Source organism: Corvus brachyrhynchos, unplaced genomic scaffold (assembly GCF_000691975.1).
Source record: "Corvus brachyrhynchos isolate BGI_N302 unplaced genomic scaffold, ASM69197v1 scaffold164, whole genome shotgun sequence".
NCBI lineage: Eukaryota > Metazoa > Chordata > Aves > Passeriformes > Corvidae > Corvus > Corvus brachyrhynchos.
Genome location: NW_008237426.1, coordinates 1,373,314 through 1,395,296, shown reverse-complemented (window position 1 = coordinate 1,395,296; position 21,983 = coordinate 1,373,314). Strand labels below are relative to the sequence as shown.

Sequence of the window (21,983 nt, the reverse complement as noted above, 5' to 3'; positions counted from 1 at the left end):
CCCTCCTTCTCTGCTTGCTAATTAAAAGGTGATAATTTCACAGTGGAGCTTTGGAACTGGGAGACAGGGAGATGTTCCAAGTTCAGTGTCTGCAGAAAGCCGGAGGGAGGGAGGGACAAGAGTTCTCCTCTTCTTTCTTTGGAGAACACAACCCACAGCAAAGTGAAGGACAAGTAAAACTCCAGACCTGCTCACTGTACCGACTAGGAATAATTAAACAAACTCTCCAAGCAGCCCAGGAGTTGATTGGATTAAAAAAAGTGTATTGGATGCCCAATACAAAATAATAAACATGAAGTTATTAAAAAAAGCCATAGAGGATACAGCAAATACTACAGAAAAGCAAAAAAATTGTACAGAAAGGTCGACATCTACAGCAGTCCTTGAAATCCTTCTACATGAGAGTCATAAAACAATGTACAGGTTTGGTTTGTTCCTTTTCCCCAAATGTCCGAGGGAAGCTGTCACTGCACAGCTGGACTATGACACTACGAGGATACACAATGTTCCAAAGGTAAAGTCACAGGAGATGTAAGAAAACGTAGCATTAAAATGTGAAAAAGTGCAATACAGATTGTACACTGAATCGAATAAATGTTTTTTCTTTTTTTTCTTTTTTTTTTCAGTTTAACCTTAAAAAACCAACTTTGAACAGTTGTTTTATCATTAAAAATATTCCCCCTCCCCAAATTCAATGACAATATTAACATTCATGGTGTTCTACATCAGGAATATTCACAAAGGCCCCCAGCTGGGAATACTGTGTGTGTGGGATGGCATTTCTTTGGGTACAGGTAAAAAATAGGCAAAGGAAAAGGTCCACGCCCTCCTCGCAGGCCAGGCGTGGATTTTATTCTTTAAATACATGTTCTGTAGCTTATTTTGCCCTGAATTGTACTGATTAAAAGTCCAAACGTTAATTATCCAGGTGGCCCATGGTGCTCCCATTTCTTTAATTCCCTCCCCTCCCTCGATAATAAATAAATGCAGGAAATGGCCCAGAAATGACAGCAGAGGGTCCAGGAAAAGAAAGGGAGGGACCCCACCCCAAATCCCTGCTCTGCCCGGGGGTTCCGTGGCTCTCCCTTCTCCCAGTGCCAGGACTGAGAGCTTCAGCTCCAGTTCAGGGGACAACGGGAAGCAAAAGAAGCAAAGTTCTTTTTGCCATTCCAGTGGAAATCACAGCATTTCCCCTGGCAGAGGTTCAGAGGGGCCTGAGCTTCCCAAATCCCAGCCCCGGACCCTCAGAAGTTTGGGATTCCTTTTATCCTGGAAGTGAAACTGCACAGGAGTTCACTGGCAGCTGATTTTTCTCATTTACTGAACTCCAGCCCCTTCCTTTTATGCAGAGAAGGGCAGAGCCAGGCTAGCACACAGAGAGAGAAGGAAAATCCCTCTTCCCTCCCCTCCCGGAGCTCCTGTTCCCTCTGCTCCCTTCCCGGACAGGTCTGTGCACAGCACCCGAGGCACCAACACTGGGTTTCTTTCCACATGGTTTCCAAAGTGTAAAAAACCACATTTTGGCCTTGTTTTGTGGCCGAGGAAGCTTTCAGAGCAGGATTCCCATTGGGATGCCAGGGCCAGGGCTGCTGCTGCAGGACCCTGTGGGCACTCAGTGCTCTCCAGGCAGGATCTGGGGTGCTGGGAATGGGAAGATCCTGAAGTTCTCCGAGCCCATGGGGCTCAGCCCCAGCCCTGCAGCCTGGCTGAGCTCCCACTCTGCACTTCCAAGGCTCCTGATCCATCTTTAAACCAACAACAACAACAAAACAGCTGCCAAAAGAAGCTTCCTGTAGGGTCGCCTGAACAGGAGAACCCCAATTCCCAGGAGGAATTCTCAGAATGTTCCTAAAGGACTCTCCCTGCATTCAGTGACCAGACACACAGTACAGCTGAGGATGTTTCCATGTCCTTCAGTCTTCCCAGTCACTGGAAAAAGACAGGAAAACAACAGGAATGAACCCTCCCCGGGATCCCCTCCCCTTCCCCAGCTACTTCTCCCCCCACTGAAAATACTGAAACTGCACAAAAAGCGACAAACAAGGCTCTCCAATTACACCTCAATTCAAACAGACCGGGAATCTCACAGTGATGAGAGGAGAAAGTCAGGCTTTTAATAATTATAATATAAAAATAATAAAAAAAGCTTACAAAGAGCAGTGCAGCATCCCAAAAGGCCATGGATTAACTGCCAGAAGGGGACGTAATTATACGCAGAATAAAAAACAAAACTGAACAACCCACACTGGCAATGAATTTTCATACACAATAGAACAAGCAGTCAAACCTCAGCCTAGGCTGTGGAAAACAACAGTTTCTCCCTTTTTTTTTTTTTTTTTAATTACAATATTTTTTTTCCTTTTTATAAAAAAAGATAAAATAAAAACACAAATAAAATTGTACATAAATGCCAATGTCCAACACTGAAAAGGCAGGGCAATCACACCACTGAGACAAAACCTGACCAGAAAAAAACTAACGGCGAGTCCACTTTGCTTTGCTTTTGTCCTGCTGGATCCCAGCCTGGCTGGCGTGGCCCATCCTGCCGGGCGCCGCTGGAATCCCGCGTGGCTGCGCTGCAGGACAAGGGGTGACACTCGGGTCACCCCTGGCTGCTTCCTCTCCTCCTCCCTCCATTGCTCTCATGTGCTGTCCCTCTTTCTGCTTTGTTGGGTTTCTTTTTTTCTCTTTTTTTTTTTTTTCCTTTAGTTTTTCCTCTGTACAATTCCTTGTGTTCCAAGGCTGAGTCCGAGACTGGCGGCGGGTTTGGAGTCATGGCCGGGCGGTCACGCCGTGGTGATGGCGTTGAGGTCCTTCATGAGTCCTTCCAGGTGGGCCATTTCTTTGGTCAGCTCGTCCGGCTCGTAGCTCTGCGGACAGGGAGAGGGTCACTCACACAGAGCTGGGGCTGAGCAGGAACCCTGGGATGGGCACTCCCTGGCAAAGGGTCACTCACACAGAGCTGGGGCTGAGCAGGAACCCTGGGATGGGCACTCCCTGGCAAAGGGTCACTCACACAGAGCTGGGGCTGAGCAGGAACCCTGGGATGGGCACTCCCTGGCAAAGGGTCACTCACACAGAGCTGGGGCTGAGCAGGAACCCTGGGATGGGCACTCCCTGGCAAAGGGTCACTCACACAGAGCTGGGGCTGAGCAGGAACCCCGGGATGGGCACTCTCTGGTGCAGGTCCTGGCCCCGACTCGGGATGAGCACAAGTGGATTTATCGACCATTACACCAATTAATAACGTGAAAGATCCCTGGTTTTCCAGTGCAGCTCTCTGGGCAGCTGTGGCTCCACTGACCAAGCCCTGTTTCCCTGTCTCAATCCCTGCCTTTGAACCAAAGCAGGAAGTTGAGAAGAATCTTCCCAGCTTAGCGGGAAAAAAGGTCAAAGGAATCACTTTGACAAAGCTGTTTTGGGATCAGGGTGGTTGCTAAACCCACACATTTTTAGGCTCAGCTCTCTGGTTTCTGTCACCATTGTGGACAGACACCATGGCCTGGTTCATCTCCAAACCCTTCCTGACCAATCCTTCCCAGTTCTGAGCAGTTTCCAACCCTGACCTGTTCTCACATACAAACCTCCTCCTTCATTTCAGTAGCAAAGAACTTGCAGTTTACCAAAGCTCTGCATTGTACCAGCAAAGTCATCCCAGTCCTGTGCCCAACACCACCTCTGCCAGCTCCTGACAGGGATAAAGAGCAGCAGCTGGAAGTAAACTCCTTCCTCAAACTCATTCCTACAGCTTCTCCTAAAAATCCAGAATGAATTCAAATCACTACCCAACCCTAAACCCCACACTGCAACTTGGAATTTACATTTTAAGACTCATAGCTGAACCAGTAATTTAGTTAAAACTTTTTTTTTGCGCTGACTCTACTTTGCACTAATAAATTAATGAAAAAAAGTACTAATGGCTCTATTTAAATATTACAAATTTGCTGAGGAATATGGGTTTGGTACTGACCGAACAAAATGAATAAAGCAGGAGTGACAGGAGGGCACCAGATCAAGTTTCCAGACCAGCAGAGTCAGAAATAAAACCAGGACAGTAAAAAAGGTGTGACAAAAGAAAAGGACAATGAGGAAAAATAAATTCCCAGTGAGCATTTCCAGTGGCAGTGATGCTACAGCAAATATTTGTGCATTAACAGGTGACAATGGCCACAGGAGCAACTCCATGATTTGCAGTCCGAAAGGAAAATTCCAGGGCCTCACACCCAAAACATTCCTTAAAAGCTGCTTCCAGAGCAGCCCAACACTTGGCTGCACCTTTCCCAAAAATCAGGAAACTTTCCCATGGGAATTTACAAACATATTTGGGATGATGGCTTGGAACACACTGACATAAAGGCCACATGTTCCATGTGCAGTGACACTGGGAATGCTCTGCAGAGCTCAGGAATGGCACTGGGAACGCTCTGCAGAGCTGGGAATGGCACTGGGAACGCTCTGCAGGGCTCAGGAATGGCACTGGGAATGCTCTGCAGAGCTCAGGAATGGCACTGGGAATGCTCTGCAGAGCTGGGGAATGGCACTGGGAATGCTCTGCAGAGCTCAGGAATGGCACTGGGAATGCTCTGCAGGGCTCCGGAATGGCACTGGGAATGCTCTGCAGAGCTGGGGAATGGCACTGGGAATGCTCTGCAGAGCTGGGGAATGGCACTGGGAATGCTCTGCAGAGCTGGGGAATGGCACTGGGAATGCTCTGCAGAGCTCGGGAATAGCACTGGGAATGCTCTGCAGGGCTCAGGAATGGCACTGGGAATGCCCTGCAGCGCTGGGGAATGGCACTGGGAATGCGAGAATGCTCTGCAGAGCTGAGGAATGGCACTGGGAATGCTCTGCAGGGCTCAGGAATGGCACTGGGAATGCTCTGCAGGGCTCAGGAATGGCACTGGGAATGCTCTGCAGAGCTCAGGAATGGCACTGGGAATGCTCTGCAGAGCTCAGGAATGGCACTGGGAATGCTCTGCAGGGCTGGGGAAGCTGCAGCTGCAGGACTCAGCAGGACCCTCCCTGCAGGAGGCGATTCCCTCCCCGCTCTCTCCGCGTTCCCGGGCAGTGCAGCCCCGAGCCCCGCTCCCCTGTGCCCTGGAGGTGCGGGTGCAGGATCCCCGCAGAGCCCCGGCCCTGCCGCCCGGGCAGGGGTACCTACGCTCTCCGAGTCCTCCAGCATCCGCGTGGTCTCCTGCACCTCGGGGGCGCTGGGCACCACCACGGGCATGGGCGGCCGAGTCCTGCCCAAGGTGCCGATGGACGCCGTCTTCACCGCGTGGACGGGGTGCCCGGGAGCTGCGAAGGGTTGGGACACGGTCAGCTCGGGCCACTGGGTCTGCTAGAGTAAGGACAGGGAATGGCTTCCCACTGCCAAGGGGAAGGGATTGATGGGATATTGGGAAGGAATTCCTGGCTGTGAGGGTGGGGAGGCCCTGGCACAGGGTGCCCAGAGCAGCTGTGGCTGCCCCTGGATCCCTGGCAGTGTCCAAGGCCAGGTTGGACGGGGCTTGGAACATCCTGGCACAGTGGAAGGTGTCCCTGCCCAGGGCAGGGGACAGCACTGGATGGGCTTTAAAGCTCCCTTCCAACCCAAACCAGTCTGGGGTGATTCCATGAAGGAAAAGGATTCTATCAGGCGAAAAGAATGCTTGAATTGTGGAGCATTGGATTTGAATATTGTCTTATTTATGTACAGAAAATGACACCAACAAAACCCACCCCAGCCTCTGCCATATGTCCTTTGCTGCCCAACTCCACCCTCCCTTTGTTCCCGAAATCCCTCACCTTGCTGTGTCAGCAGGGGGGTGCTGGGCAGGGCGGGGTCGAAGGGGCCCCCGGTGGGGGGCACGGCGGGCACGGCGAAGCTCTTGAGGGGGTGCGAGGGGCGCACGTGGGCCGTGGGGGGGCCCTGGGGCTCCTCCTCCGCGGGCAGGAACGGCCCCTCAGGCTCGGGCAGCTCCACGCTGGGCACGGCCGCGGCCGCCGGCATCGTGTCCGTGCTGGGCGTGTTCCGGACGGACTCTGCAACACACACACCAACAGGGTTATTCCTACCTGGAAGGGCTCGGGGCCACTGGGACACAGCCCCTACTCCTCACTGGGATGGCTCCGGGGCCACTGGGACACAGCCCATATTCCTCACTGGGATGGCTCTGGGACACAGCCCCTATTCCTCACTGGGATGGCTCTGGGACACAGCCCCTTTCCTTACCTGGGTGGCCCCTGGGACACAGCCCCTATTCCTCACTGGGATGGCTCTGGGACACAGCACCTATTCCTCACTGGGATGGCTCTGGGACACAGCCCCTACTCCTCACTGGGAAGGCTCTGGGCCCAGTGGGACACAGCCCCTCCTCCCAGGGCACGGCGTCTGCAGGGAATGCCCCCATGGCCCACTCTGAGGGGACCGTCGGCTGAATGGGAACAAAATGAGCTGAGAGCTGAGTGGGAACAAAACGAGCTGAGAGCTGAGTGATTCCCCCTCTCCAGCAACACCACATCAACACTGTGGCACTGAAACAGCTCCAATCCTCAGACACACAGCACAGAACACGAATCCACAGCCTCCTTTTACCCCAGAGTACCTCCCAGAGTTGGCATTTTTAACTAGGAGCACTTCAAGCACACAGCACTGTGGTGGTCACAGAGGAGCCACACTTGAAATCCATCTACTGAGACTCATGGAATGGTGTGGGCTGGAATGGACCTCGCAGCCTCAGGAACTGTTCTCATAAGGAAACACCACTTTTGGCTGTGACCCCTTCAAATGTTGACCTTGGAGCAGAGAAGTTCAGAGTTCCCTTCATCCCAACATGTTACCCACGTGCACATTTAGCAAAACCATTGCGTTGGAATTTTTCAGAGCTCTGGAGACTTTAGTGCTCTCCAGAACTACTGCAAATGATTCCAATCAAGCCTGGAAGTGCTGCGTGGAAATCACCCCTGTTCTCTGTGTGCCCCCATTCTCGGTAGCCAAGCCTAGACTTTCCTCCCCTCTTGGTTTCAAATTGTATTAATTAGGGGAAAAGTTATCCCACAAAGCAGCTCAGATTTAATCTGATTGTTCAGACTCCAGGGCTGGAGGCTTTAGCAGGAGGAACCCCCCTGTTTGGAGCTGTGTATAGAACATTAAACCCCCTTTTCCAAGGACACCATCACGGATGTCAAGGATCAACATCCGACCTACCCAGGAAAACCCAGCCCATCCAGGATTCTGTCTGTACCTAACCCATCCCTCATGGAACCCCACAGAGGAGACTGACCGAGCTTCAGGCTCCGATTTCCAGGTGTTCCCCTCACTGTTCCACAAAGCAGCACCTCCCTGAGGTTGGTCTCTCACCTGTGGAGTCGGCCCTGTCCGAATGGGACATGGCAGAGCCCAGGGGCCACGGGCTGAGCTGGTGGTGCAGGAAGCTGCGGGTTGGAGAGGCGAGGCTGCCGGAGTGGAAATGGTGGTGAGGGGGGTCGAGGGAATGGATGGGATGAGCACTAATCACAGCTGTGGATGAACACAAGACAGAGAAACACTTAACACACACACACAGGACAGGCTGGGGACACCCCTCCCTGCTCCCTGCTCCAGCAGTGAGCCAGACCCTCGGCTGATTTACAGCCCAGCTTAAACCCCTGGGTTATCACACCTCAAACATGCTTAGGACAAAAACATCACCCAATTACAGCTCCAAAAACTCTGCCACCAGCTCTTAATGCACTGCTTGATTCCAAGGAAAGTTCAGAAGAAGAGTAAAGAGAATACAGATCTATCATCCATATACAGTATAAAGAGAAATGAGGTGTGTTAGACAAGAAACAGCCCTTTGCTTCCCAATGTCCTTCCAGAATTTCTGTATTCCGGGAGGCGAAGCAGGAAGTCACCAGATACACCCCATTGCTGCCAATTAACTAAAATGGCACAGTGAATTACCATAATTCAGTAGCTAGGAGGTAAATAATAACTGCATCTGAATGCTCCAGTGGGTGGTAGAAAGCCATGGGAAGTTGTGCAGGCCCAGAGCTGGACACATGGAATGGTCCTGGTGGGGCTCACTGAGAAAGGGCCTCCCAGGGTGCCAGGGTGAGCTCCATGCCAGAAGGGCACCTGCAGACCCCACATCGATGTTCCCACTCCCATAAACCAGAGCCTGTGGCTGGAGGCCCTTGGAGCTTTCACAAACAGGATGGAGAGTCCAAGTGTGAAAGCCAAGCTCCAGCCTGAGGCACCAGCAGACCTTCCACACCTTCCTCATGCTGCCCTGCCCCTCAGCTGGGCCTGGTCTGTGCCCCCCAGGCAAGGCAGGAGCTGACAGAGACAGGGAAGCAGCCAGGCTTGTCCAGAGCCTGGCATGGGACAGGGACCTGTCACACACCCATGTCTGACACGGCTCCTAAGGAATTCAGTGTAAAACTGCATCCTCTGCTCCCTCCTCGCACATGGGAAGCTGGGAGACAACACGGAGATCAGACTACTGAGTCAAGATGCTGCTCTTGGAAAAAGGCCACAGAACAAGAAAATTCACAAACTGAGCAATCAGGTCACCAGGACACTTGAAAAAGTAGGTAAGGTCAAGAATACCAAGTCCTCAGTTCAGTTTTTAATTAAAGCAGAAAGAAAGTGGAGATGTAATGGACTACTCAGAAACAATCCCACAAAACACAGGGGTTGTGGCAGCAGTCACCTGGCTACAGGCAGAGCATGACCACAGAGCTCAGGGAAGTCTAAAGCTCAGCCCGGGTGAGCTTGGTGTGAGTTTGCCTCCCAGTTCTGCCCCTGCACAGTAACTCCCGAGCTCCTCACTGGTGTCCCCACACAGCGTTTCAGTCTGGCTGTTCAGAGGTTCAGCCAAGTCCCTTTCCATCTCAGAGTAATTTGAAAACTATAGATATATTGTTTAGTTCTTAAAATATTTCATAATAATGATAATTTTGGTATCAGAGAAGGATCCCAGGGCAAAGAGGTCTCAAGGAGCTCATAGTAAAGTCAGAGAAGGCTCTGAGAGCAGCCACTGCTGCTGTCAGGGGAACCTGACAGAGATTCCAGCCCCAGAGAGTCCAGCTCTCTCCTATGGAACAGCTGGATACTGGCAGAGTTCCAAGGGAATGATTACAAGAAGCAGCCAGGCCCACAGGCTGTCCCTGGAGAGCCCCAGACTGGGACAGACAGACCTGGACACGCTCCTGCCCTCACCCCAGTACAGCCACTCCTGGTCCCTTCCAACACGGCCTCACTCTGCCCGCACCAGGAGGGGCTCAGGAGCCTTCCCTAAGCTGTTCCTGCTGCCCAGGATGGGATTTCCCGGGAGCAGGGAGTGGCTCCAGCCAGAACGGGGATGTTCACTTACGCTGCGGCGGCTGAGAATCAAAAGGCATCATCATCTTGGGCCTCATGCCCCTCCGTCCCGCCAGCGTGGACATGCTGTCCTCTGACTCGTGTCCTGAGGGGAAACAGCCATGTTATCCCTCTGCAGGCAGGCCCCTGTGCAACCACAGCAGCGTTCCAACACTCCTCCCTTTGTTCCTGTTCCCAGGCAGGTCTGCAGCCACCAGTGATACAAACAGCCCCTTACCCCTGTGCTGGAAGGTGGGAGGAGGACAGTGAGGGTGCGGGCTTTTGGGCACTGGAGAAACTCTCCAGGCCCCAGTGCAAACTTCTGGCAGTGGTTCAGCTCTGGGCTGAAAGGTCAGACACAACTCCAGTGGTTTAATATGAAGTGAGATGATCTTCCCATTACTAATCACTATTTACCAAGAGAAAGTAATGATTTAACTCTTGGATGCTCCATTTCCTCACTAAAACACGTGATCCAACCTCTTCAGAGTCTTAGAAACCAGGAACAAACCCAATTCACTACTTGGAAAACAAGAACAAAAAAGAGTAACTAAATCATCTCTCAATAAAGTGATTTCATCAGCCACAGTGAAATGCATTTCACTGCTCATGGCCGCTCACCTCTGTAGGAATTCCGCCGCTGATGGATATTGCTGTCCATGGAATTATCCACCGGGGTGATGTCCTGGGAGTTGCGAGGGATCGGGGTGTCTGTCATGATGGGATTGGGATCTGGGGATTTATCAATGGGTTTGAGCTCCAGCCTCTCATGATGGATCCAAAGGTCGGGAGGTTTGACATCTTTGGAGTTCCCCTTGTACTTGTGGGAGCCATTGACGGATTTGCAGGCGGCTCGTTTCCTGGAAGGAAAGCAAAGGAGATGTTCTCCACTTGTTGGAAAAGCAACTTTTCCCTGGGATTTCCCTCAGATCTTGCTGGGCACAAGTTTCCCACTGGGCAGGGAGCTCTGAATGTTGCACATGAGCCCCACGGACACCTCAAAGCACATCCTGAACTCTCGAATCTGTCTCCGATGGTACCCCACGTGCAGCCCTGGCTCTGCAGCCCAGCCTCATTAACAATAATTAAGTTTGCAGAAACTCTGGTTATTAAGGGAATATTCCAGTGCTGTGCCCATATCCTGGGCTCACCAAGCTCCAGCAGCAGCTGCAGGAGGACGTGCAGACAGCCAGTTATCCCAAGAGGGTGGGAACACAGGATTAATGACAGGAACGCTGCTTCCAGCCCCACTCAGGCTGGACACATCCCACTGGGGAGGTTCCCATCGTGCTGAGCAGCAGCAGCCAACCATGGTGAGGCAGAGATTTGGGATGGCAGAATTTTGGGAAAGCAAAATGCAGGTTCCAGCACTGCCGCCACACTGACTCCTCACTTTGGGCCATGGCAGAGCTGGAGGAGGGGTCCCTCTGGGAGCAGACTTCCTGGGAATGGCTCAGACATGGATAAATGTCACTGACAGAGCCTCTGGCAGGGGTGACTCCCACATCCTGCTCCCACTGGAGCTGAGGAGTGACAGGGATCAGATATTCCCTGGCCAAGGGCACTCAGAAATTGCGATTTCACAGGGTTACTTCTGCTCTGAAGATAAAACACATCTCCTGGCACTGGCCCATCCCTGCTGCCCTCTCCCGAGCACAGCCCCAGCTGCCAGGCGTGCCAGGGCCAGCTCCTCCATCCCTGCTCCCTCTCCTGCAGCTCTGCAGGATGGTCCTGCTGCAGAGCAAGTGCAGATTACCCAAGCCTGGCTTTTCATCACTTCCTTAGAAGTCTGTTCTGCCTAACAGCATCTTTTCAAACTTCAAATACAGCTCTGCTCTTTCAAAGAACACACAGAGAGGCCCTGCAGGGGCCGTAAGTGGGAGCATCACTGCTGCAGCATTAAGGCAGATGCTCTAAGGAGGGAAGAATTCAGACACAAACACCGGGATTTTGGAGCACTTTTCTAAGGAATCCAGCACCACATTCAGATTCCACTCCAGTGATCCTGCTAAAAACTGGGTATTGTCAAGCACAGCTTGTGCACTGAGCCCACACATGCGGGAGTGAGGAGCTGCCTGAGCTCTCGAGCTCTCCCACCTCCCAACACATGGACTGGCTCCAGTTTGGAAACTTTCAAACGACAATTTCTCCTTGAAGGGGGCTCAAGTGCAGGCCCACCTGGAAGCACTGCCCCGGTTCGTGTGTGAACTCCGATGGTTTGGAGCTCTGGGACATTGACAGAAAACCAGAGCAGCAGCAGCACCTGCAGGCTGCAGGACTTACAAGGAATGCACTCTAAAGCATCCTAAAGAATTAAACAACAGGATTCCCTAAGCCAGGCAGGGCCCAGCCCCCCAGCCCCGTTACTTTTTCTGGTGGGACGTGGTGCGGCGCGTGCAGAAGACGGCGACGATGACGACGATGACGATGGTGATGACGCCCACGGACACGATGATCACCAGCAGCATGTTGCTGTCCAGGGGGGACGTGGGGCTGCCATGGGGACTGTTACTGCCTGCCAGGGTTGGGAGGGGAGGAAAGGCTCATTTATTACACAGGAAAAGCAAGCAGTGCCCACCAAAGACAGCCAGCATGCTGCAGATCAGCAGGAGGGGAGGGATCTCAGGAGAACTGTTCCATTTCTTTGGCATTTGCCAACTGTTTCTATTCCATTGTTCCATCTGGAAGTTGATTTGTAGATCCATTTCCTACTAAGTCTATCAAAATCTAAGTGCAGCTTACTCAATTACCACACTCACTGTAAGCAGAGTCAGCCTGGGATCCTGCTAAACCTGTAGCACCACAGGCTCCCCTTGGAGCCAACAACCACTGGGATTGGATCAGGAGCCTGCTGGGGTCACCTGGCTCCAAAGGAAACCCTTTATCCAACACTAGGGAGCATTCTCTGAGGACAGGGCATCCCAACACACAGCACTGACCAGAAAAAGGAGCAGAGGAGTCTTTTCCTTCCTCATCTGCTCCTACAGAATTGACTTCCCACTCCAGCAGCCATTTCACACCAGGCTGGGAGCAGCTCTGGGTATGGAAATGCCACAGGAGTTCCCAGCTGCAGCAGGGACACCACGGTAGGAGTGTGGCAGGATTTTCTGAGTGGAACAGGGATCATCCCACAGAGCAGAAGCTCTGGAACTGCTGCTGGAGTATTCCCTGGCTGACACCAAACTGGAACCAAACTGGGCCATGGAGAAGCTTTGCCCCACACTCACCTCCCAGCGGGGGTTTGTAGTCTGGGCCCAAGTCCATGGGGCGACTCCCCTTCCCGGCAGATCCCGAGGCTGGAAAGGTTGGACACAGTGGAATTTTACACACACAGACACAATTCAGCATCTCTGAGTCCTCCTTTAGAACATCCCCAAGCCCCCAGGAGCAGATTTTCCCTCCTTTTCTGTCCCTACACCACAGTCTGGCTTTGCACAGCACCCATTTCTCCAAGGAAAGAGCCATTTCTCCAAAGGAGCTCTTTAATAGTTTCCCAGTTATTATTTTGCTAATTAAGCTCAGGAGCCTCTCCTAATTTCCTTTTAAAAATGATAATAAAGCCCATTTGAAGTAAGGCACAGGCCCATGTTGAGGCAAATGGCTTTGCCACACTTGCACTGACAGTTCATCACCCTGGAACAGGAATTATCCGGGTGTCTTTTCCTAACACCCAACTCCAGCAGCTGCGGGAGCCTGGAAATGGCTGGAGGATCCCAAGCACAGTAAATGTAACATTAAGGCCCTGCCTAGCCATAAAAACCCGCTTTCAGCTCCTCCCCATTCTCTCCTGCGCACCACAAGTGCCAACAAAGCACCACAAAAACGGTTTTGATAAAACCTGAGAAACCATCAGTTAGTTACACCCAAACCTGGTCCTTCCACTCTGTGTTTTCATTAAAAGGCACTAATGCAAAATTAATGACAAAACACAGGAGCAGGGGAAACATTCAGCAACGGTGCAAAGAACAATATTCCTCTGGTTACAGAACCCAGAATATTTGGCACATTTTCACACCGTTCTACTAAAAAACCCCTCCAAAAGCTCAGGCAGTGTGGCAGTTTCAGAGTCAGGAGAAGGATTTTTTCAGTTAACAATGCCCTTTAATCAGGTAGTACTAAGTGTTAAAGGATGTGTAACAAATGGAAACTGAAGCTCAAGCGAGAGCCTGTGAATTGGTCCCTGAAATAAAGCAAAATGGCAAAGCCAGGCAGGGGCAGGGGCAGGGGCAGGGGCTGAACCTGGGGAGGGGAACAAGGAGAACGTTCTGTGTGTGCAGAGAGCAGCTGGAGCCTGCAGTGATGGAAAGGAAGCACTGCAGGACAATGGGACATGGAAAGGACCCAGGGACCTGCCAGGATGGAGGGGACACGGCCCCAGCATTCCCTTTTTGGGGACCAATAATCCTGCAGCAGCAGAGACAGACTGGAACAGCATCAAACAGTTTGTGTTTCATGTATCTGTGTCTGTCTGGCCTGGAAAGCCGCCCTGGAAAGGTGAGAACCCCCAGCCAGAGTCTCTGAACCCCTGAGCCTGGCGCTGAGGAGCTGCTCCAGACAGAGGAGCTGTGGGAGAGGGGGGAACATGAAGAACCAGCAATATTTTAGGAGGGCAATCAGACACCCTGAGCATTTCTAGTGGAGCAGCTGCAGCCCTAACGCAGGTGAGGTGATGGAAAAGGGGATGGAGAGGAGATGGCACGCACTTTGCATCCACCCTTCTGTTTCATGGAAAACAGGTATTTTCAAAAAGCTAAATGTCAGCCCATACACGTGGCTGGTAACAGTAACTATGCAGATATATAAGAGAGATCTATAAAATATACTGGGTTTAGGCCTCCAGGAAACGTCTGGCAGAGTGCTGTGCAATGCTTTGTTAAAACAGCACCATAAAAAACCCATGTGGCACCTATTAACAAAATTAACAACAAATTAACTGATAAGAATGAGAATTATTCACGAGGAATGTTTCCAATGAGTTCTGCAAGGACCTGTGCTTGGCCAAGTGCAGCTCAATATCCTGAACAACATCATGAAAGAGAAGGGAATAACTGCCCTGAGGTCAGCAGGGGACATAAAATCAGGGGTAGGCAAGAGAGAGACAATGCACAATGATCCTCATGGAACCCGGGTCCTCCCTGACAAATTCAGGATGAAATTTAGGTACCCAGCCAAGGTGTTTCTCAGGATCCAACTCCTAAACCCACAGATCAACAGTTTAAACCTTTTAAATAAATTCCAGGGAGCCCCATCTCTTACTCACTGCGACCTATTTTCAGGAACAGTTTAAGACAGCATTTGCTGGAATTGTTTTCCATTCAGCCTGTGAACCTCCACGTTACAATCTATCCAGACAGAACATTTGCACTGTGGGTGACTTCAGGATGGGTTTACTTGATCAGAGACCTTAATCTCTGCCTTAGGACAAGGCCAGTGCAACCACCTGAGAGCAACAGGCCCCGAGCTCTGACCAAGCTCTCTGCTCCAGAAGGGGGTGGGAAAACAGAATTGTGTGCCGAGTTCAGAAGGAAAACATTGAAGCAGGAAAAGAGAGAAAAGGACAGAACCATTCAGATCCCATTCAGTTTTGCTCCCAGCTCCCAGTAACTTTCTGGCTCTTTCCTGCAGGTCCCAGTCTGGCAGCTCAGTGATGCTGTCACAGGGCAGCTCCTCAGCTCCTCTCCTGCACTTCCTCTGCCTTCCCCTTTCCCACATTTCAGCTACTGCCATGATTTCAACTTTCCCAGTGTCCTTACAGGAATTCTCAAACAAAACCCTTGGCTTTGAAGACTTATAAATAATAGGAAGTGATAAAAACTGATCATTACTAGGAGAACGTGCTACTTTAGGATGGGACAGTGGCTGAAATGGGGTTGGAATGGGGAGAAACAGAAAGCAGCAACTTTCACCTAAACCCTGTAACCGTCTCCGATTCCCTCCCGCTGCAGACACTGGAGCATCTGCTTCCCATACCTCAGCCCCACCTCCAGGACACCAGGATGGGGATCAACTTACTCCCTGACTGCCCCTGCTACCAGCATTACCTGGCACAGAGTAAAAGCACATTTAATAAATTGCTCCAAGAACCAGGCTGAGGAGCCAAGAGAGGAGCAGCTCCCTCAGAGCCCCTTTAGGATCTCTTTAATTGCATGTCTAAGCTGTTTGCCAATGGCCTTTTTAACTCATCCCTTCAGATTAATTCTCCCCTTTTTATGGGGCTTGTAGGTTATTTGGAAGAAAGCAAGAAGAGCCCTGGGACATCCACCTTCTAATTCGATGTAGGAAGCTCAGAGCTCCCATTTTTCAAGCAAACATTTTAAAACCTTAAGGCTTTTAGGAGCCAGTGCTGGGCTCCTCAGGAGAGTCTGGGCTCCAAATGAGCTGACAGGCAGAATCTCTCCTGCACAGAGCTTTCCAGGGCTTCCCTGCCTTTATTATGGAATGAATCCTCACAAGCAGCACTTGTGCTAACCAGAATCCCTTTGATCTTCCACCCCCTCGTACGTGGGCAGGGCTGGATGGGCATCACTGGCTCCAAAGCCATTCCCACAGAAGGATTCAGCGCTGGCACAACCCCCGCAGCCCTTCCTGGGACACCTCCACAGAGAGCCCTTTCCATCCTACCACCCAGGCCCAGGACTCCCAGCTCTCCCCTGGCAGCACAGCAGGAGCTCGCCCGCTCCCAGTTGGAGCAGCAGGACCCTGTTGCACTGAGAAAATGTCACAGCACATGGACAGCAAAGCAGAATGGTGAGGGATGGAGACAGAGAAATGTGGCTGTTCATTTACCTTGATCATTGGGCATTTTATCTGAGGACTCAGCTTAGTGGGGCAAGCACAGGGAGGAAAAAACAAGAGACACATCACAAGGCTTGAAGGAGTGAGACAGAATTCCAAGTTTCCCACAGCACAGGGTACAGCTCTTGATTCTCAGCACTAAAGCTCATGTGGAGAAGTGTCCAAGGCCAGGCTGGACAGGGCTTGGAGCAACCCGGGCTGGTGCAGGTGTCCCTGCCCATGGATGGGCTGTAAGGTCCCTCCCAACCCAATTCTATGATAAGATTCTATGACAATAAACTCGTAACTTTGTTTTCCCAAGCTCTCTCACATTTTACTCTTTACTATGTGCCCATCACCATCAGCTCCTGAGTTAGGGGCCTGTTGCACCATCTCGTTCCCAGGCACACAGGACCTGGCCTTTCACCGCAGCCACCCCGGGTTTGTAACACCTGAGCGGCCCAAAGGCCCCCCAGGCACTGTGCAACAGCCAGTGAACCCAAGAGCTGAGCTCCAGCCACAGGGATCCATTCCACACAAGCCAAGCCCATGGAAAATGTCCCTCCACAGCCCCTGCCTTTCCCAGGAGCACAGCCCGTGCTCCTCACCCCCACTGCCCCGCGGGGCCGCAGGGCCAGGGTACCTTTGGGGGTGCGGAACTGCACGGCCTCGGACATGGGCCCCATCCCCTTGGAGTTGCGGGCCTGGATCTTGAAGAAGTAGGGGGTGTCCAGGGTGAGCTCCTGGATCTGGTGCGTGAGCCTGTTGCCCACCACGGGCTCGATGACCCAGTCGTGGATCTCGGCGTTGACGTCCGTGCTGTAGTAGATGATGTACCCTGGGCAGGGGAAGGGGACAGTTCCAGGCACGCAGGGACAGCGAGCCACAGCACCCCATGGGAAACGTTCTGCTTGCCAGGGAAACCACCAGGGACTTCCCGAGTGTGCTCTGACTTTGGCAAACACTGAAACCATGTTCGAGTATCAGCCAGCCCTCCCATCTTCCCTCTGAACTGCTCAAAATAGATGGTAAGAGAAAAAAGCCACTTAAAATATCAAGGGTATTTCTGTTCCCTGAGCATGGACAAATTCCTATTTCCATCCCTTTACCTATTCATAGAACAAATAAAGTAAAATAAAATAATGCTGCCATTATCAAAACATCCTCAAAGAATTAATATGATATTATTTAAATTACGTTAAAACAATAAAACGTTCTTGTGCACAGCTAAACAACTGGTGTTTATAATGATTTCATTATTTTTCAGTGTATTTACAAAGGCAACAAGAATCTGAAGAGAACTGAGGCTGCCCTGCACATCCCAGAAAAAAAGGCATGGGAAGAGTTTATGATTTGTTATTAAAATACACTGAAATCACAGATCACTACGCAGTAAAACCTTTATAACTTTTTTAGATAAGAAACATAGATCAGCATAAAATAAATACTTGAACCTCTATATGTTTATATACACATAGAAATAAATACCTGAATCTATATTTAATATACATATTGTATATAATAATGCACACGATATATTTTTATATATTGTTTATATATTTGTATCATTATTTATATTTATATCTAGGTTCAAGTATTTATTTTACATGTAACATATATAGAAATATACATTTTTAAATAACTATATATCTTTTATGTATATATGTTATGTATCTATATATCTGTAATATTTATACAGATAGATATGAAGTGATGCCAAAAGCAATATAACAGTCTAGAGGCACAAGTACTGAATTAACTTCGGAGTGTCCTAATTAGTCAGCAGCTCTAACGATGCCCAAGCGTGTGGGACCCAGGCTGGCCCAGCTCAGCATTCCATGCCCATCCCATCCCCAGCCAGGGAGACTGGAGCTGGAAAGCTGAGCATTCCATGGACGGGGGGGGCATGGAATGACATCACCACTCGGAATTCTGGCATCACCGACAGCACAGAGTGAGTTAATGAGGAACTAATTAGTGCCGGGCGCTCGGCTGGAAGGGGCTGTTCCCACCAGAGGGCACTCGGGCCCCACATCCCAAAAACTGCTTGGGCCCTGGGAAAGGGGAGCTGGGGATGGGCACTGGGGATGGGCACTGGGAAAGGGGAGCTGGTTCCTGCTACACTCAGGCTTAGCCCTGAATTACCATTTTAGTTTATTTTTAAGCTGTTAACTGCAGCTTATGCAAAAGCTGACAAATACTGAACAGTTCTGTTCCAAGGGTTTCCTTCCCTGCAAGAGGGTTTTGGAGCTGGACAATGGGACAATTTTGCCAGCCCTGTGCAGGCAAATGCTGCTCTCTGTAGTTGCCTGGATGGGCTCTGGGAAAGGGGAGCTGGGGATGGGCACTGGGGATGGGCACTGGGAAAGGGGAGCTGGGGATGGGCACTGGGAAAGGGGAGCTGAGGATGGGCTCTGGGAAAGGGGAGCTGGGGATGGGCACTGGGGATGGGACTGGGGAAAGGGGAGCTGGGGATGGGCACTGGGAAAGGGGAGCTGGGGATGGGCACTGGGAAAGGGGAGCTGGGAAAGGGGAGCTGGAGATGGGCACTGGGGATGGGCACTGGGGAAGGGGAGCTGGTTCCTGCTACACTCAGGCTTAGCCCTGAATTACCATTTTAGTTTATTTTTAAGCTGTTAACTGCAGCTTATGCAAAAGCTGACAAATACTGAACAGTTCTGTTCCAAGGGTTTCCTTCCCTGCAAGAGGGTTTTGGAGCTGGACAATGGGACAATTTTGCCAGCCCTGTGCAGGCAAATGCTGCTCTCTGTAGTTGCCTCCCCTCCCTCGGCTGTGCCCCAGTGTGAGACATTTGTGCCCCTCACTGGCAGCCAAATCCCTCCACCAAAGGCTCCTGTGTCTCCAGTCAACCCTCCCTTCCCACGGGGAGGAAATGTTTTGCTGCCTTTTCCCAGTGATTTAATCAGTTTTAGTCTCCTGTCCGGAGCCTGGGCTCCAGTCCTGCCCCATCAGGTGGTGGCACAGGTTTGATTCTGCACCGTGGTTAATTCTGAGCTCAGACCCAAAACCAGACACTGCAAACAACATGCTATTAAAATCTCATTTCAGCTTTAAACAAACTAAAATTGAAATGGATTATTTCAGAAAGCCCTTCCAAATGGGAATCTAAACAGAAATTATAGAAGGGAATCAGTAATTATTACTTTCTGAAAAGTCATTTATCCTACGTGGCAGTGATGCAGTTAAAGGCAAATAACAGTTCACTCCTAATGGTTCTGTCAGGGGAATAAGAAACTGCCCTAAAATCTGTTCTGTGACACAAAAATGCCACAAAGATGTCAAAGAGCACTGGGATGGCTTCTCCTAAATAAACCTCTGACAGGCCAAGGAACTGGGGACAATTGCTGGAGACCTGCTACTAGAACAGCACAAGCAAAGGTTATGGAGATATTTAAACTTTCAACTGGACTTCTGATTCCACTTCCATTTCCCACCGCAGTTCGTTTAGACTGGAATGCATTCTGATGAGGAACAGAAGTAAATAAGGAATGGGAGCTACTGCAGAGATTGGCAGAGCAGCCGTGGGCAGCCCCAGAGCCGGGTCCCTCGTGCCCCACCTGTGATTTTGCCGTTGGCCTCGGAGGGCGGCTGCCAGTTGACGATGATGGTGCGGGGTTTGCCCTCCTTGCTCACCACGGTCACGTCCTTGGGGGGCGAGGTTGGCACTGGAACACAAACCCAGAGTGTCAGCAATGGCTGCCCTGGCGCACTGGAGGAACACCCACCTCAGGGCCCTGGATTCTCATCTGATGTGGAACACAATTAGATCTGGGTTATCTATCCTCTTTCATAAATCCCCCCCTCCTGTGGTGTCTCAGTGATTTGCTCCCTCACTGGCCAATGCCATCCAGTGTCAGCACCTCCTTCCCATATTGAGTTCCCCCTTCCCAGAGCACTTCTGGCACCAGATGTGATCCATGACTGAACATCCTCAAAAGCCTGGACAACCACCTGAGGCCAGGGACTTCTCACCTGAGTTTCTTCAGTCATCAGAAAAATCACAGAAACTTGTGAAAGATACATTTCTGTAGGCAGGCATCTGAAATACATCCCTTTTCCAGGTTTATGCTGGGACTGAGACCCAGCAGTGCCCAATTGCACTTAAATCCCAATCAGCAAAGTAAATCCACCAGCACCTTAGAATTATACCAGCCTGGAATGGTTTGGGTGGGAAGGGACCTTAAATAGCCCATCCCATTCCACCCCCTGCCATGGGCAGGGACACCTTTCACTGCCCCAGGGTGCTCAGGGCCCCGTCCAGCCTGGCCTGGGGCACTGCCAGGGATCCAGGGGCAGCCACAGCTGCTCTGGGGAACAATCTCTGGGCAAACCTGTAATGGCTGATGGACCTTCTGAAGAATGATTTGTAATTTGGAAGGAATCTGCACCACAGAGGTGTTCCAAGTGCAGAAGTATTTGCTGAGCACAACTGGCCAACCTTTTGCCTTGGGTTACCAGAGAGCAGCACTGAGGGAAAGAAGGGAGGGGAGAGTTTTCTTCTCCCACCAGCCTATCCTGACAAAAATTCAGGAAATGGCACAAATTGCTCCAGCAGAAAACTGGAAGCTTGCTGTGAACTGGAACTTCCAGAGGGCACTGACCATCCCTGCAGTGCCACATCCTGAAATCCAGGAGGTTTCTGAGGGGGCACCCTGCAGTAAATCCACCTTGGGTATTTAATACAACCACAGCAACATGGGACTTCCTGCACTTCCAGAGCTTTATGTGACCTATTAGAAATCCATCCATAAATCCTCTGGGATGGCCAGCAGTTATCCCTGTGACGAAGAGCTGGAAACCAGGGACAGCCAAAGCCCAGAAATTATTGTAACTATTGCCCCAAATATGTAAAAGCAGGATTCAGAGGAAACAAAAAGAAAAAATCAGGAGTAGCCCACAGGAGACCAGGAATTCACAGACAAGACATAGCCCAGAATTCTGTGTTTTCCTTTTAGGAGCAAGTCCTACACAACTGCTCATGAGTATCCCAAAATAATGAGCCACTCACTCAGGAATTTGGCTAGCACTATAAATCACAAGATCTGCTATGAGAAAATATATTTAGCCTTTTAAAAAAAAATTCTATTTTAAATTCTCTCCTTAGTTCCCCAGCCTTTGGGTCACTTTTGCAAATATTCCTTACAACCACTTCAACCTGACCCTATTTAAATGCACTGAGCCCTCCTGCACTGTGCCCTTGCTCAGGGGCTTTGTGAGTGTCAAATTCCCTTAAAAACTTCATTTGTGCAACTTTTACAGCCCCTGCATTCAGAGCAGAGCTATGGCTGAGGATTGAACGTGTGTCAGCAGAAATACCAAATGGAGCGTTTCATGTGGGCTGGGAATAGTGGGATGGGAGAGGAGCCCCAGCCCAGAGCTTGGCCCCACATCATGGAATTCCCACCCAAAACCACGACAGTGTTTTCAAAAGCAACTGAAGCTCACTGGGACTTCAGAGTAAGTTCAGAGAGTTCAGATTTTATCCTGGGTTTGCTTTATCTTAAGCAGAAATTACAGAATTTCTATGATAGAAAATCTGGAAGATCTCGCTAATTCTCTGCATGTTTGATTGTTTGGCTGTATTTTAATTTAGCAGGAGAACTCCGGGCTCATTTGGATGGGCTTTTTGTCCTCCACAGTCCATCTGAAGAGAAACCTAAGCATAATAAGCAGTAAATTTAATTGCTCAAAGTTCATTTAACACTGCGGCATCAGAGGAGCTAATGAGGGGCAGGTTGGGGAGAGGGCCTGGCCCTCACAGTCACTCCCTGGGCCTGGGTTTTTCCTGGCAGCTACAAACCCTCCTCTGTTCTGCACTGGACAGGAATTTAGGGCTCATTTGGATGTCTTAATTCCTGCT

The 21,983-nt window shown here is 50.6% G+C and overlaps 1 protein-coding gene across 1 annotated transcript in view; it reads right to left on the bottom strand.

The window, feature by feature from the left end:
- Window positions 1–242: 242 nt before the first annotated feature.
- NEO1 (neogenin 1) overlaps window positions 243–21,983 on the bottom strand; it is a 113,361-nt gene continuing 91,620 nt past the window's right edge. The window contains exons 19-29 of the mRNA XM_017731089.1: window positions 19,681–19,788; window positions 16,746–16,940; window positions 16,115–16,147; window positions 12,556–12,624; window positions 11,696–11,843; window positions 9,950–10,188; window positions 9,342–9,434; window positions 7,343–7,501; window positions 5,788–6,024; window positions 5,162–5,298; window positions 243–2,870 (exon numbers count right to left, since the gene is read on the bottom strand). Coding sequence (XP_017586578.1) covers window positions 2,787–2,870; window positions 5,162–5,298; window positions 5,788–6,024; window positions 7,343–7,501; window positions 9,342–9,434; window positions 9,950–10,188; window positions 11,696–11,843; window positions 12,556–12,624; window positions 16,115–16,147; window positions 16,746–16,940; window positions 19,681–19,788 — 1,502 coding nt within the window. The 3' untranslated portion in view covers window positions 243–2,786. The remainder of the gene's footprint in view (window positions 2,871–5,161; window positions 5,299–5,787; window positions 6,025–7,342; window positions 7,502–9,341; window positions 9,435–9,949; window positions 10,189–11,695; window positions 11,844–12,555; window positions 12,625–16,114; window positions 16,148–16,745; window positions 16,941–19,680; window positions 19,789–21,983) is intronic.